The 16,548-nt window shown below is 41.8% G+C and overlaps 1 protein-coding gene across 2 annotated transcripts in view; it reads left to right on the top strand.

The window, feature by feature from the left end:
• Positions 1 to 16,548, top strand: part of PAK3 (p21 (RAC1) activated kinase 3) — a 94,150-nt gene that overhangs the window by 37,824 nt on the left and 39,778 nt on the right. The window contains exons 2-4 of one of the 2 annotated variants that reach the window (XM_024217401.3): positions 4,259 to 4,455; positions 12,062 to 12,162; positions 15,887 to 15,931. In XM_024217401.3, the coding sequence (XP_024073169.1) occupies positions 4,281 to 4,455; positions 12,062 to 12,162; positions 15,887 to 15,931 (321 nt within the window). In that variant the 5' untranslated portion in view covers positions 4,259 to 4,280. The remainder of the gene's footprint in view (positions 1 to 4,258; positions 4,456 to 12,061; positions 12,163 to 15,886; positions 15,932 to 16,548) is intronic. The other variant, XM_024217400.3, reaches the window with a different exon arrangement.

Consider the following 16,548-nt stretch of genomic DNA (forward strand, 5'->3'; position numbering starts at 1 on the left):
CGGGGACTTTGGGGAAGGGGTGGAGTTGGGGCGTGGGCGTGGGCGGGGCTGGGGGCAGGGCCGGGGCCCCGTGGAGTGTCCTCCTTTTGGAGGCTCAAAATATGGTAACCCTACTCTAGACAGGCCTGGAGGACCCACCTTTGCTGCTTTTTTCCTGTCACTTTACTGTTTCCCAGGGTGATATGTAGTAGGACTGTGGAGCCTCTTGTAGGGAACCGCAAAGGCCAGGTCCAACCCGGCACAGTTAATTTTCTTTTGTTTCAATCCAGTGCTGTATTATGATGTTTGAAATGTAAACGGAAAGGACAGCAGATGGGGCTTGAGCAGGAAAAGTGTAAATTGAAAGTGTCTCCATGCGCACTGCCTCCTGACTTGCTTTATTTTTCCTTTAGACACTTTCAGAAAGTTAATATCAACCGTTAAACCTTTTAGACTATCACCCTTATTTAGTTTAGAAGTGAATAATTCTGCTGTGTACGGCTCTTGAAACTGAGCCTGAAGCAGCCCTGAACAAAATATAGTATTCCTTTCAAGAACTTGGAAACAATTACATCATAGGCAAATTGGGCCAGAAACCATTAATAGTATTTTTTGTGCAAAGAAATCCCATGGGAGGGCCTATTTCAGCAAACTGGCATTGCTTACAAACAGATATAGTAACAGATACAGTTGTCCCCATTCTGTGGGAGAGCTGAAACTTCATACAGTGCAAAAGACTTCACAAAATAAACGTCTTTCTTTTGATAACAAATTTAAAAAGCTGCCTCCATGGTTTTATCATCTCTTTAATGCTAGTGATCTCAGAGGGTGAAGGCTGTCTTTGGCGCACTGAAAAGTATTTATAGCTGGGTTAACGATAAATAAACGCCTTTGAGATTATTGTGGCCTTTAGCTCATAGTTTGTAAGAATTGTCTAAGGCCATGTGAGGAGGGCATAAACCTCTTTGTCACAGAGCAAAATACTGTGACTGGAAGCTGACTGAACCATTTATAATACATTAAGGGTGTATCTACACTGCCATTAAAAACCTGTGGCTGGCCCGGGCTTGCAGGGCTCAGGCTAAGGGAATGTTCAATTGCGGTGTAGATGTTCGGGCCCAGGTTGCAGCTCAAATCCTAGGACGCTACCCCTCCGTCCGCCGTTCTCCTGCTCGCTGCCCGCCTGCTGCATGACTCCTCACCCACCTGCCTGCCCCTCACCTCCCTGCTAGTCTCCTCACCCTCCGTCTGGCGCCGTCCGCCCAACCGCCCCTCTCCTTCTCGCCATCCACCCACCTCCTCACCCTCCTCCTGCCTGTCCACCTGCCGCTTGCTTCCCCATTCGCCTCCTCACCCCATTTGCCTGCCTGCCTGCCTCACCTTCCTGCCCACCTCCTCATCTGAATATCGGGACAAATGGCATCCCAATCGTACATCGTCGGGACGCAGGACAAAGGGCTAAATATTGAGACAGTCCTGATTTTATCACAGCGCGGGGCCCCCCAAAGCGCAGGGCCCGGGGCAGTCACCTTGATTCACCCTGCCCAAAGGATGGCTCTGCCTGCGAGGTAGAAGGATCCCAGAGATTGCGCTGCAGCCTGAGCCCAAACATCTACACAATTAAACAGCCCCTTCACCTGAGCCCCACAAGCCTGAGTCAGCTGGCACAGGCCAGCCATGGGTGCAGACATACCCTAAGGCAGTGCCTCTCAATTGACTGAACAAGAAGTAGGACTGAGTGGACTTGTAGGCGCTAAAGTTTTACATTGTTTTGTTTTTGAGGGCAGTTATGTAACAAGAAAAATCTACATTTGTAAGTTACACTTTTACGACAAAGAGATTGCACTACAGTACTTGTGTGAGGTGAATTGAGAAATACTATTTCTTTTGTTTGTCATTTTTACAGTGCAAATATTTGTAATAAAAATAATAATATAAAGTGAGCACTGTACACTTTGTATTCTGTGTTGCAATAGAAATCAATATATTTGAAAATGTAGAAAAACATCCAAAATATTTAATAAATGTCAATTGGTATTTTATTAACAGTGCAATTAATCGCAATTAATTTTTTTAATCGCAGTTAATTTTTTTGAGTTATCTTTGATTAATCAACAGCCCTAGTAATAGCCTGTATGAAATGGGGTGGAGTGGAGTAGGGGCGTGTCTCAGTTCAGAACCTAGTTGGTAGGAACTGGATTTAAAGCTCCACTCGTTGCAAAATCCATTATCACATCTCCAGTGCAAGAATGAGGCACGTCAGCTGGTTTTGCACTGCCACTTCCTGTATTGTGCCTATCTGCGGGAAAAAGATTTGAATCTCAAAGCCTGTCAATCTGTGAGTTCATGAAGGCTAAATTCAGGTAAAATAAATACAGTAATAAAGACCAAAAATCATGAAACAATCAATTTGTGTGCAGTACTTTAAAAACAACAAAAATTATATTTTTTCCAAGTTTTTATAACAAATGTATACTGGGGTGAACTTCTCTAATTTTGGAACCAATCCTTTAGTGTATACATGCATGTAACTCTCTCACTGAAGCCAATGGGAATTTTATTAACGCATAAAAAACGGTTGTACTATAGGAGAAAGTCTTGACAGAATTTTAGCTCTGTCAGTGTTAACGCAGTTACTCTTAGAGACGTTATCCCCAACCCTGCAAACAATAACTTTCACTTGGCCAAACCTTGAGCATAAGATTTACGTTTATAGGGCCTCAGGGTGGGACCTTGCAATTGTGATGGCTGCCATCTTTAGCCGACACACACGCTGGGAGCCTCCAGAGCTAAAACTACAAGCTGCTTCAGCTTAAGCTAAAGAGCCTTGGTTGCCTAGCTGGGGGCTGTAACAACTCATCTCATCTGCGGATCAGCACAGATGGGGACCTGTAAGTAACACACACTCACCAGTGGGTTATATAAGCCCTTTCTGACTGGAGGGTTTCTGAGGGCAGGGTGTTCATAGAATTGGACCCTTTTAAAAAAGTTTAATATATCTAACATTGATGAACGATCCTTTCTGAATCAGATATTATTTTCAGGTCTTATGTATTAAGATTTTATTTGACCAAATTACTGCTTGCTTCTTACCCCAGTTTGATAGCATCATACTTTGTACAGGCGAGTCTCATCTCACGCGGGGGTTCCGTTCCGCGGTTAGCGCGTAAAGCGAAAACCACGTATAGTCAAAATTATATTGAGTTGAATGGCGGGCGGAATCGCCCGCACTACAGGTACAGTATTAAAATTGTTATTTTTCTCTTTTTTTTGTTTTTGTTTTTGCCGACCGCATAAAGCTGAAATCGCGCATGTTAAATGCGCGTAAGATGCGACAGACCGGTACTTATATTACAGATATAGGAGAGAGGTTGTGAAACAGAAAATTTGATTTGCTTCCCCCCCCCCTTATATCTATTTGCAAAACTTGTATAATTATTTCTAGGTAATTCTTACTACAATTATGAAGCAAAAAAGCCCTGTGACTAAAGTAATGTACAGTACCAGTATACATAGCCCAGCACTTATGAGTGACAAACCAGTGCACAAAGCAATGATCATTAACAACCCTACAATAACAAAATGGTACAGTCAGCCAAGCATCATAAGCAACCCTACAATGACAAACCTGTATGGTAATGCAGAGCATTAGGGGTGGGGTGGGACTCAGAGCTGATTTTAGTTTGAAGCTTCCAAAAGATGATTATAATATGGTTTCCAATATGTGGTGGTGATTTTTCTGATTTTTTAATCTTGATTTTGAGGCAAACATATGGTTTGTTTTTATGTGTAAAACGCTTTAAATTATTGCTTTAGAATAGTTTCCCTTGAAAAAATGCCCCCCTTCCAGTGAAGCCCCCACACTCCCTGGGGTACTCTCAGTAAGCATGAAGCAGGGAGGAAATCAATATTTGTGACCCGTTACCCCCTTGCCAAGCAATTTTCTGCATTGCAGAAGTTGTAAATGTTAGATATTTTCAATGAATATCTCTAATTTTTGCTCTGGTAGGTCTGTGCTGGTTTGAGATGAAAACCCTGTTTGTAAGTAGGACGAAAATGAGTTTTAAATATAATTTTAAAAGGCTTTAACTGGGATTAAAACGCTTTAACATTTATTTTACCACTGTTATGATTAGCAGTAGTATTTATTTATAGCGCCAAGAGTACCCGATTTGAAAGGCTAAAACAAACTTCTACCACATGCCCCTCCTTGGTTCCTTCTTCCCCTCCCAGCATCCCAAGCTTGGTGATCTGTAGCTTTCTGTACTGCTTTTTACAGGAGGCTGTGAGGGCTGCTGAAGATGTCCGATAGTCTGGATATTGAAGAGAAACCTCCAGCCCCTCCGTTGAGAATGAACAGCAACAATCGTGATTCTTCAGCGTTGAACCACAGCTCCAAACCGCTCCCCATGGCCCCAGAAGAGAAGAACAAGAAGGCCAGGCTGCGCTCCATCTTCCCAGGAGGAGGGGATAAAAGTAAAGTATCAGCAGTGCAAAGGGGCTACTTTTCTCTCTTCCTGTAGTGTGTTGGTTGCTGTGTTTACTTTCTGCCTGTGCTTTCTTTCTGTTTCATCTGTGGGACATGCTAATTAAAAACTTCCCCAAAGCGTTATGTTACTTTAATTCTAATGCCATATTTTCAAAGAGGAGGAGGTGATGTTTAATTAATTATCTTTGGGTAGCTGACCAGAACAGTAAAACACACAAGTGGTCTTGCTTTTTTAAAATGCAGTTGCGGTTTAGACTGGGTTTTGTCTTGCATTTGCAGAGTGAAACCAAGGGAATAAGGTTCAAATTTCATTTGCAAAATTAAGGGAGGCATGTGTTTTGAATTTCTAAAAAAACGTATTTGCATTTAAAGAATGGAGAGAGGGGGTCTTGCTTTTATTTGCACTTGTAGAGTGAGGAAGGGGGTGTGTAATTTTAAAACAAAAACAACAACACCTTCATTAGGTAGAAGTGTGTCTTGGATTTTTTAAATGCGTAAACCAGGAATGTATGTTGTGTTATTTGAATTTCTGGAGAGAACTGTGTCTTGTATTTTTCAATGCATTTGCAGAGTGAAGGAAGGTAAGGTGGTGGGTATTTTAAATGCAGTTACAGTTAAGCCAGTAGGCTGTGTTGCATTAGTTGAAATGCATTTGCAGATGTAAAGGTAGAAGTGAGTCTTATATCAGAACCAAGACAGGAAATGATGCAAATCTCCCCTTGTGTCGGAAGGTTTTTTGTGACATTACTGTGAGAGCAGTGGAGCTCCTCCCAGTTCCAAGTTGTTGCCACAATTGATTTTCTGACCTGCAGGATCTGCACCATGCAACGGGAATGGAAGCTCCTGCTTTGTAACATGATCACAGCCACTTGTCCCTGTTTGGAGAGGCTATTAGTACCCCATTTTAATGAAGTTTGAGAAAAGTCTCTAATAGCTGCATTTCAGTGGCTTGCTGCAGCATGCACAGGATGGGTAAGAGATGCCTTGGGCAACACAGGGTTGGGGAGCAGATAAGGTGGAGCTGTGACTACTGCAGCACTTTGCCTTATGAATAACCAGAGTTGGGACTGGATGAGTGAATGTATGGGGGAGAGGAGGATGTTGTGCATACAGTTCTTAAACCGTGATACATTGATTGTATATTAAGGGGGGTGTTTGTAACGTGTCAGCACGAGGTGGGTCTGAGGGTGTATTAAGAGTAAGTTACTGGACTAGGGTTCAGTGGGGACGTTAGGCGTTAATGGGGGCATATATGTTATGAATGTATTGGGGTGAATTTCTGGGGTGGGGTTATTTGGAGGTGTTGGGGAATTCAGAGGTGAGTGGGGGCTGACTGGAGATGCTAGGGGTGTATGTGCAATGGGGCAGGGTGTAATGGGAAGTGTCTGGGTGTATGTGCTGTGGGACGAGGGTAGTGGGGCAGCTGGTGGTGTTAGGGTTGTATGTGCATTGGGGCAGGGTTGAGTCACTGGGTGGGGATGGTTGGGGGTGTCTGAGCTATGGCCATAGGGGCTGAGTCACTGCTGTGCGGTCCTAGGGTCTGCGGACCGTGGCACCTCCCTGCCCCAACCCCTATTGCCTAGACAGCCGGAGATGCCCCATGCAGGCATTTTCCCACCAGTGCGCAGCACTCTCTTCCCAACCACTGCTGCCTAGGGGCTCAGAGTGCAGCGCAGTGCATGGGAAGCAGCTTGCTGCCGGTGATGTAAGGGGCCCCAGCCCAGGGTGGGGGAAGCCCCAGCCGAATGGAAGCGGAGGATGTAGCCACTGTAGAGTGGCCATACAGGTGGAATCGAAAGCAGCAGGCCTGGGAGGTGAAGGGGAGGAACAGGGGAAAGGAGATCTTGGAAGGAAAGACAATACTCCAGGAGGACCACCCGCAGCAAGAGAAGTGTTCTCCCTCCTGCTATTTACAAGTTGCCCTTTACCCTGCTGCTGCTTTCTGTGTCCTTGGAGAGGATGGCCTATTGGCCCCTGAGTGTATCCCACTTAGGACTTTGGACCTCTGGCTCAGGCCCGATTATTTAAACCACATTCTCTTCTGGCTCTAACACAGCACTAAAAAGTAGAGGTGACATTTTGACTTGACTCCCTTGATTGAAAACCACCATAGCTCCTGGGGTGACAGAATGACTTGGGTCACTTCCCCTTCTGGCTGGCATCAGAGTGGTGTTGACTGTCTTCTGAGGGAAAACTTCCTCTGCATGAGGTAGTGTGTGAAACAGATGCAGAAAAGGGGAGATCCAGAAGGAATCCTTGCCCAAAATAATCTGCAACAGCCAAAAAAGTAGTTAATTTTCTTCTATAGAAGATCAGAATCAATTTAGCAGTCATTTAGATTTCATCACTACAGGTGTGACTAGGAGTGAAGTGACTAGGATTTTGTATTTTAATTTTGTTGTGTGAAATAGTAAGAATATTTAGCTTTGATGCTCAGGATGTGCCAAATCCCTTGAAGTGGATTCATCTCCTGGCTGGCTTGTATGTCAGGGTATCAGTTGGCTTGTGCATTCTTCACAGACTTACACAGTGACACAATCTGAAAGTCTTTGTTACAAAAACACAACGTTACTTTAACATGTCCATTTTGATCCAGTGCAACTGATTGCAGCATCACATATTTATTTATAATATCCTGCTATCAGCCCTTTTAAACAGAATGAGAGAGAAAGAGAATCATAGGATATTTCCTCCTTAAACAGACTAGACATTTGTATTCTTTGTTCATTCACCAGGCCTGAGAAGTGCTAGACTACTTGAAATGTTCTGTCAACCTGCTTTCTTTGTAATGGGTAGGCAGCTGGTGTGCTGTGACTGCTACTTATCATGCTGACCAATACTGTCTCATTGTTTCCTTGTGCTCCCCCTGTCTGATCGTTGTATCCACCTGTTATCTCTCATTTTACAGTTAGTTCCTAAACTCTTTGTACTGTGCCTAGTCCAAGGGGGCCTGATCCATGACTAGAGCCCCTGGGTGTTACCACAATACAAATAATTTGTGTTAGGTAATTATATGCTCATGATCACTACAGTATCTAAGTTCCTCTGTCTGTCATGTGTGTTTCCTCAATTCCTCGGTGAGGTAGGGAAGTACTATTGCCATTTTACAGATGAGGAACTGAGGCACAGAGAGACTAAGTAACTTGCCCAAGGTCGCACAGAAAGTCCTGTGGCAGAGCAGGCAATTCAAACCAGGTCTTGTAAGTCTCAGGCTGGTGCTCTAACCACCTTCCTTCCTCTTAAGTAATAATGATAGTAGTCAGTAGCTTCGGGGGATTCAGAGGCTGAGCGTCTCCTCCCAGCTGGGCTCTGTTCCTTCAGGAAAATTGGGAGCAGAGCCATTCAAGGAAATTGCCTGGGTTGTGGGATGGGATTTTTTTGATTGTTGTTGGGGTTTTTGCAGTCCGGTAGATAGAGCCTTCTTTTCCATTCTCATCGAAACACCTGGATTTGCTGCTCTGCAAAAATAACTACTACCGCATAGCGGGAAGTGGTGGCCCAGTAAGGAAATTACAGGAAATTAAACCTAAATTATCACAAAGGAAATGTATCTATATGATCCTCTTTTCAGCTATATTGGTGTAAATGATAGTAGTATTAACAATATTAAATCCAATGAAGATTTAGACTGGTGTAGCTGAGAGCAGAATCTGGCCTTTGGTAGCTAAGTTTCCTCAGATACATAAAAAATGAGAAAATGGAGGAAGAACAAACCTGACGGGATAAGGGGGAAAGGAGGAGAAATAAAAGAATGGGGATGCTGGGATAGAAAAGAAGAGAGAAGGAAGAATGATTAGAATAAGGCAATAAGTTGGTGGAGAAAAGAAAGGACCCAGAGAAAAGAACAGAATGAAATCGGGATAGAAGGGAATTAAACAATGAAATGAGCAGGTGAAAAGAGGGCAAGCTGTTCTTTCCCTTACAAGAGAAAAGAAAAAGTCACCACTTAGCTGAGTCACAGTTTACTGCCAAAGAGATGCTTTTTTAGCATAATAATAGTGTGACTGGGAGAAACCAGACAGAACACTGTCGATTTCCTTGTCATCTTTTGATCTGTAATAATTGTTGCAGATGTGGTGGGTGATTTCACATTTCCCAAACTTTGACAGCTGTGTTTATATTGGCCAATTTATCAGAGATCATTTGTAACATAAGCAAGCAAGAATTACAGATATTCTTGCAGAGGAGTCAGTCCATCACATTATATTTCACCACTTCACATAGAGTGTATGTGATTTGGGTTGCAGGGCATAGAAAAGTGTCAAAATGTTTAGACAGTGGGGTTAAATATAGACATCTAATTCCTTATTTAATTTACATGTTATCAGTGTTTTGAATGCAGTCTTTAAGCAGAGGTATGCCATGCATGCATGCCAAGTCTCCTGAAGTGATCTATAATGCTTGTCACCAGGAATGAGCATCCTGTGAAGGATAACAAGTTCCATTTTTTGATAGAACATACTATATAGCACCTAATTTCACTTACAGATTTGACTGTTCCTTTAAACTGAACTTGATGACCCTTTAAATCCAATTTTTGGTGCAATCACTTGCAAGTGGCAAGCTAGGAAAAGCCAATTTTGTTATATACAATAAAAGGTTACATACACTGAAAGGATATGACCTCTTATTACTGAAAATTAAAGTAACAACTCGTTATAGATGAAAGGAAAACCCCTTGCATTCTGACGTAATATATTACCGTTGTCTCTTCCAAGTGCTGAAGGAAAATAAATTATCAGTTAACATTGTGTAGAGGTTAGGATCTTGGGCAGAAATGCAGCAGGTAATTATTTAATTGGGATAAATGCAACACTATGGACATGGGAATAAAGAATTCAGAATATCCTATGCTTTCAGTACAAAGGGCAGTGTGCGCTAACTTTGGGGAAAGTTGACTTTTCTCTGCCAACTAACTGGATGTGTAAAGTGGCATTAAGGTCAAACAGGGAAAGAAACACTTCCTTCTGAAATGAGATTAGCACAGCTCATATTGGTTTGCCTGCGAACCAAGAGGGACCTGGTTTGTGTCTTGACTATGGTATTGTGCAGGATGCATACACACACAGTAAGCTCAGGCACCAGATGAGGGACTTCACTAATGCCATCAATTGGCAGACCCAACGCTGTCACTCATCAGGAAAGGCAAAATAAAAAGCCACTAGCTTTTAGTGTTTAAGGTAGAAGTCTGACTTGGCTCGGATGCAAGTAAAAGTGCAAAATGTGAATATTTATAGAACAAAGACTTCATTCACTCAGTTCCCCACCGCTCTCTCTCAGTAGAACAGGAAACTTGCTTGTGGAAATAAGTCTCTCAACAAAATTGCTGCCATATAACATTTTCTATACAACTTGGCTATCCTTAATAATGCACCCAGGGAGTGTGAAGGACAAATGAAGGGAAGGCACAATCACTTCGTGCTCTCTTTCTAAACTGCCATGCATGTTGCGGACCAAACATGCAGATTCACAGCATGACTCCCACACCTTTGGTGAAAGTTCTCCCTTCCCCCCCAAAACCAGTGCTTTATATCAGATCTTCCTTTAGCCTGCAGCTGCCATGTTATTTATTAACTTGTATTACAGCAGCACCTAAAGACCCAAATCATGGCCCCATATATCTCTGGAGACCTTGTGACGGTTAGTGTGGCGTCATATCAGATTTGCAGAGCCAGTCAGTCTAGGAACGTGAAGAGAATTTGTAAATCAGTTCCCTAAATATTTGTATTAAACTGATGGGAAGGGAGGAAAGGAATAGCTGGCTTCAAGGGTATATTGCAGAAATTTTCAATTTAAAGCACTAGAGATGATGCAGTGTGCATTCTACATAAACATTTTATTAACATCTTCTTTCTCAAATTGGGATTAGTCACTAAAACACATTGCAGATAGAAATTCGAATACATTCTAGTCCCCTTTGTAGCACATTCTATTTCAACTGAAGTGGCAAAGCTGTTCCACAGGGATGCGCACCGCATTAGGATAAAAGAAGAACCTGCAAATACACTGCTACCTCGATATAACGCGACCCGATATAACACGAATTCGGATATAACACGGTAAAGCAGTGCTCGGGGGGGGGGGGGGAAACGGGGCTGCGCACTCCGGTGGATCAAAGCAAGTTCAATATAACGCGATTTCACCTATAATGCGGTAAGATTTTTTGACTCCCGAGGACAGCGTTATATCGAGGTAGAGGTGTAGCTATTTCCTATACCAGGGGTAGGCAACCTATGGCACGCGTGCCGAAGGTGGCACACGAGCTGATTTTCAGTGGCACTCACACTGCCAGGGTCCTGGCCACCCTGTCCAGGGGGCTCTGCATTTTAATTTAATTTTAAATGAAGCTTCTTAAACATTTTAAAATCCTTATTTACTTTACATACAACAATAGTTTAGTTATATATTATAGACTTATAGAAAGAGACCTTCTAAAAACGTTAAACTGTATTACTGGCACGCAAAACCTTAAATTAGCGTGAATAAATGAAGCCTCGGCACACCACTTCTGAAAGGTTGCCGACCCCTGTCCTATACTATCTACCTGTATGGTTTCTGTTTGTAAAGTATGATGATTCTCCAAAGGAACCAAATACTTCAGCTTGTATTGTCACTGAACTCCTGCTGTTTGAACATAGTGTATGAATTATATGTAGTCTTTAGAGATGTATTTGGGAGTTCATGTAAATATGTTCTACAATTAGGTATATTCATAAGCTTATATTTGATATTTTAACTAGGGTTCTGCCTAGATTTGGATAGGTTTCCCCAGATGTTTTTGTAACCTAAACCAAATTTGCTGCATGAATACAGTTATTTCACCGTAACTCCTAATTGGATGTGTTAGTGGAGGTACCTTTTGTCTTATAAAGGGTTGTCATTCATAGTATCTCAAAAACTGTGCCAGGCACAAAAGGTGAGTGCTCCTCAAGTACTTTGATTTGGTCACCAGCCAGGGGCCAAAATTTTGTTTACTGTCAGTTGAATACTCAGTAAAACTGGTCGTGGATGTGGTGCTGCCGTTCAGTTCTTCAGTGGAGCAGAGTGCTGGGAATGGACAGCCATAAGATATGATACTTTACCAAAGGGCTATAACAGGAGGGAGAGGAAATGCAAATGCAACTTTTATTGATTCCCCCCCCCCCCCCAAAGCAAGCTCCTTCCACAAGAAGCACCAAAATCTGTTAGGACAAACTTCAGAGTTTTGAAAAAATAAATCAAGTATTAGCCGCTGGATATGAAGGCTTGATTAAAAAGAGAAATGATGGTGGAAATAACTTACCTACCTGATTCCTTTTTATAGATGTCTAAGAAGGCTTTTACAATTGTTTAAAGTGGATTCCTTGCTTAACTCTCAGTAGCTGTAATCTGGATTTGGTCATGTGAAGAAAATCAAATACAATCTCATGGGCCACCTCGAAAAAGGGGTATACATTAGGTTGGCACTTCATTAACCTGGGTCTATGTAGCAGATAAGATTCCTTTTGAATTGTTTCCCAGTTTAAAATGGTTACTTTGACTGAACCTGATTGTAAAAACTTGTGAATGAAAAAAATGCAGAAAATAAGTGCATGTTAACATTTTTGCCTCTAGCCAATAAGAAGAAAGAGAAAGAGCGTCCTGAGATCTCTCTTCCTTCAGATTTTGAACATACGATTCATGTGGGGTTTGATGCAGTCACCGGGGAATTCACTGTAAGTAACCTCCATATTGCACCTTCATTAAGTCTCCCAGTTCCTTGTCAGTGAAATAGTTTTCTGCAGCCAGAAACTTCAGGTGATGACAGCAGTCAGGCTGAGAAAAAACAGACTTGTTGGTTTTGGATATTTTCAATACTTTACCTCTGATTCCGGCTGCTTCCCCTCTCTCCTCTCCTCCCCCCGCCTTCCCTCGGATTAACAGCAGAGTACCTGTGGAAAATGAAAACTAGGAAGAACCCAGGTGCCTGCCTGGATAAGTCTTATAAGCTGTTTTGGGGCTAGAGTTCACTCTCTTTGGAAAGACATAAGGAAAGTGTGCACACGCACACACATCTGGACAGCTGGCCCTAAGGGGCATAGTCCAACTGGCCTATAAACATCTGCAGAAAGCTGCAGAACAGGCATTGTGGAAGGCTGATCATTTTGTTTCAGTAAACAACCTCCGAGGTATTCCCTGTCCAAAGACTAGGTAATCAGGCATGCTTTTAGCTTGAGTAGGGTAGTAATGTAACAGTCAACTTTGCCACGTAAGATTAGTGGGAAGAGTTAATGCAATGTGTTTCAGCTCAAGTAATGGGGAAAATGAGTCTGATCCAAAGCCCACTGAAGCCAATGGGAGGCTTGATTGGGCTTTGGATTGGGTCACTAGTTAGGTGTTGGAATAATTAATTAATTAGTAAGCCTAACATGATAGTCAGTTTACTCTTACTTTTTCCCAGCCTAGCAGTACTAGTAACTTCCCATACCTTCAGTACCCAGTATGCTGATGGATCGGACTATGCTGTAAAAACATGTTGAATGGTAGGAAGTGCTAGTATTGATTGGCTGTGTAAGTAAAACAGGCAGGATGGGACAAATCATTTTGTGGCTTGCTGGCCAATGTGCCACTAGCTTCCAAAATCTGGGCACCAAATGCAATTCTTCTGTGATTTTTGTTTTGATTGCTTCTTCTGTTTCTTTAACATGTTTCAGAAAACTAGAACTTTCCTGCTTCCTAAATAAATAAATAAAATCAATTAATACATATAAAATGAAAGCTGTGTGGTGGCAACACCTCTTTATAAGAGAACTAGAATTTAAGAGCTTTTAGTCATTTGAAAATGGTACACTCAGAATATTTATATTGGATTTTAAAGAATAGACGTGACTTCTAAATGTGTACTTTAAAAAAAATATTCTGGGCCAGATCCTGAGGTTCTTATTCAGGCAAAACTGATTAACTTCACTGGGAATTTTCCCTAAGTAAGGCCTGAGTAGAGATTGAGTTTAGACCTCCAGATTTGGTCTTCTGCCTTTAGAAAATTGCAACAAATATATCAATTTCAGAACACTTTTCTGGTATTCGCTCTACATTTTATTGTTTCTCGCTCCCATTCTGTCTCTCTCTGTAACTACTGCACAGCTAACTTTAATCTTTGCTGCCATTTCTCAGTTCCACATTACATTCTGTCATGTTTTTTATTTTCCTCCTTTTGTGTTTACATTTTCCATCTCTTTCTCTTTCACCTTTTCTAGCCTATTCCTTCCTTTTCTTTTGTGTTCTCTCTTCTTTTCTCTGATCCCATTTTTCAATGTTCTCCCAGTTACTGTTCTGTTATTTCTTTCCTTTTTCTTTATTCTGTACTCCTCGGTCTTCTCTCTTTGTCTCATTCCCTGTGCTCATTCTCTTCTGTGTTCTGGCTGGAAGAAAAGTGAAATGGATCACAATTATCTTCCCTGGTGCACCAGTAGACAATGATCCAAGTCATTTTCACTTCCCTGTCAGCTGGAACAAAAAGGAGTGGAACAACAACAAAAATAAGTTTTCGGGTTTGAGGCACCCTCTACCTGCACTTCAGAGATCAGCATTTGGATCAGTTTTAATATTGCTGCCAGCATCCATTGTGTCAAAACAGTAGGTCTGCAGCATCAGACTTCTTATTGTCACATCTAATGCCATCGGCAGTCCGTTAGCACAGGCCCTGGCCTCTTATAGAAAGCAACACCTGTTCTGGACTAAAAGTGCACAGACCCACTTTTATAGCAATGATTTATTTTCAATTACTTTTTTCCTCTTTTAAATTATGGGCACTAGCTTCCTGTTGTCCAGCCACACTTTGTTGGATAGTTATTTCTACAACGATACACACTTGCTCCTGAAGCATGAGACTGCAGAAGTTAATTCAGTGGGCTGCTGCCATAAAGAGATGGCTGCGCCATCAGAATATACTTATCCCACCCCTCCAAAAAAGCCTGCTAGTCATGAGGCTTGTTGGTATAGGCCTACTCCTGCAGTACTTAATATAGCAAAAAGCCCATTCAAGTCAAAGGAAATATTGCTCCATTAAGGACCACAGTTTGCCCCATAGCCATGAGCTAATTCCAGTCACCAGATATAAGTATTGTGTTACATTTGGCTTCCCTGATTTTTCCCAACCCGGACACAAGTCTTGTGTCAGCCAAATAGTCACATGGTAAGTAAATTTTGCGGAAGGGACTACCATTAGCTACACAACTTTTTTAAAAAAATCCCCACTGTTTAGTGATCGCATTGTCTGTGTCTCTCAAAAGTTTGGAAGTGCCATGGGAATGTGAAAATATTTTAAATTTCAAGCGATTACAGTGGTTGTCATGCCAGCCATGTCTGCTTTATTGGTTACGCGCAATGCATAGAAAAATTTCTAACACCCAGTGTTAATCACCCCCCTGGATGTATTACCTGGCTGCTATTCGTTGCATCTAGAATTGGAATCAGGAACACCTGCATGGGATCCTGAGTTTTGGCTATAAGGTTTTAGCATCAAGCTATGTTGTTACTCATGTATGCATGTTAAAACTCCATTTCACTGTGCTTGGAGCAACCATGATTGCTAGGAATTAGGGCACAAAGCACCAAATGAAATTGGCTGGAAACTGTTGGGTGGAAGCATGCTTCTTTAGCTTTATATTTATTTATTTTGAAGAAGCTATTGCATTTATTTTGAGAGGAGGAAGGCTCCGGATTTGTAGCTTTTTGGTTTTGTTTTGTTTTTAAAGTGAATTTTGTAAGGCATGCCTTTTAGTGAAATAGTTTCCTGACCCTCAATCTGGAATAAAAGCGGGCCACACACCAAATTTTTAAAGATTCTTGATTAAGGTTTTAGCCAGTTGGAGGAAGTCATGGCTTTAGATCCAAAGAATTTGCACATTAGTGACCTAAACAAATGTCTGTCCAAAGTTTCCTAGGTTTTTCACTCTGACACGTACATTACTTGTATTATAGCAACACTTGACCTTCTAATATGAAATCTGAATTCGACAACTACTTTCTCAGTTGCACTTTGTTCACTTGTGCACTGGCCAGTTATGATCTCAGGACTGGAAAAGCAATGGAAAAAGTTGCATACAGCTGTTAAAAATTGCTAAACTGGTTTTAAAAAACAAAAAAACACTGAGTAATTTTTCCAGTCACTTGCCGTGAATCCTCAGTAATATATTTTTGTAAGGGAGGGAAAAAAATGGTAAAAAGGGGGATGATGCTTCCAAACTTTGGAACAATTGTGATTTTTCTGTTTTTCCTAAGTCTGTCTTCCTGTAGCCTGTCCAGCACCTAATCTATTTGGTACTTACCTCATAATTTTCCCACTTTAGATGGGATTTTCCCCATTTCGGCCCATTGGTTTCACCTCCTTACCACCTTCTAAGTTGTCCCACATTCTGTTTTAACTTTCTTTTCTTTCTTTATTTACGTCCATTACAGCCAGATCTCTATGGCTCACAGATGTGCACAGGGAAGCTCCCAGAGGTGCGTCACAGGCCCAAAAGAAGCTTGCATCAAAGTGCTTCTTTGAGATGTCATAGCACTGCAGCAGCAGGTTCATGTGTGTGCAGTAGATTTGTTGCTTGGCTTATCCCACATTTTTGTCATTAATCCCAAACTCCGGAGGCCCATGTCACACATTGATTTGCAGAGAACTTCGTAGGAAGAAGCCATGTAAAATGTATATCTAGACCGGGGTGGCACCAAGGTTACGCTTAGATGCACCTCAGGTATAGTCTTTATTCGGTAGCTCCTCTAATTCGCTGCTAGATGTTGGCTGTGTGGTAAAAGGGGAAAATTGTAGGCTCTGAAACTTAGGAAATTATACTGGATGTTTAAAGCAATTTGTCAACAATAATATTCCAATGCAAATTTGCAGCTTTCCGAGATTGGATCCATTTCCAAATGTCACCCTACCTCTTAAGATGATTGAAAACTCATGCTAGGCTTTGGCACTTCCAGCCTGTTTTCTGAGTTCCTACTTTCTATAAATTGTTAAATAACGAGCATAAAGACCTAAGGGCGCTGAAAAGAGACTTCTTTAGCAGCAGCAGCCATGTTACAACTCAGTGTTACAATTTTTACAATTCAATCCAAATTGT

The sequence above is a fragment of the Terrapene carolina genome, unplaced genomic scaffold (assembly GCF_002925995.2).
Source record: "Terrapene carolina triunguis isolate 2854851 unplaced genomic scaffold, T_m_triunguis-2.0 Scaffold131, whole genome shotgun sequence".
Classification (NCBI taxonomy): domain Eukaryota; kingdom Metazoa; phylum Chordata; order Testudines; family Emydidae; genus Terrapene; species Terrapene triunguis.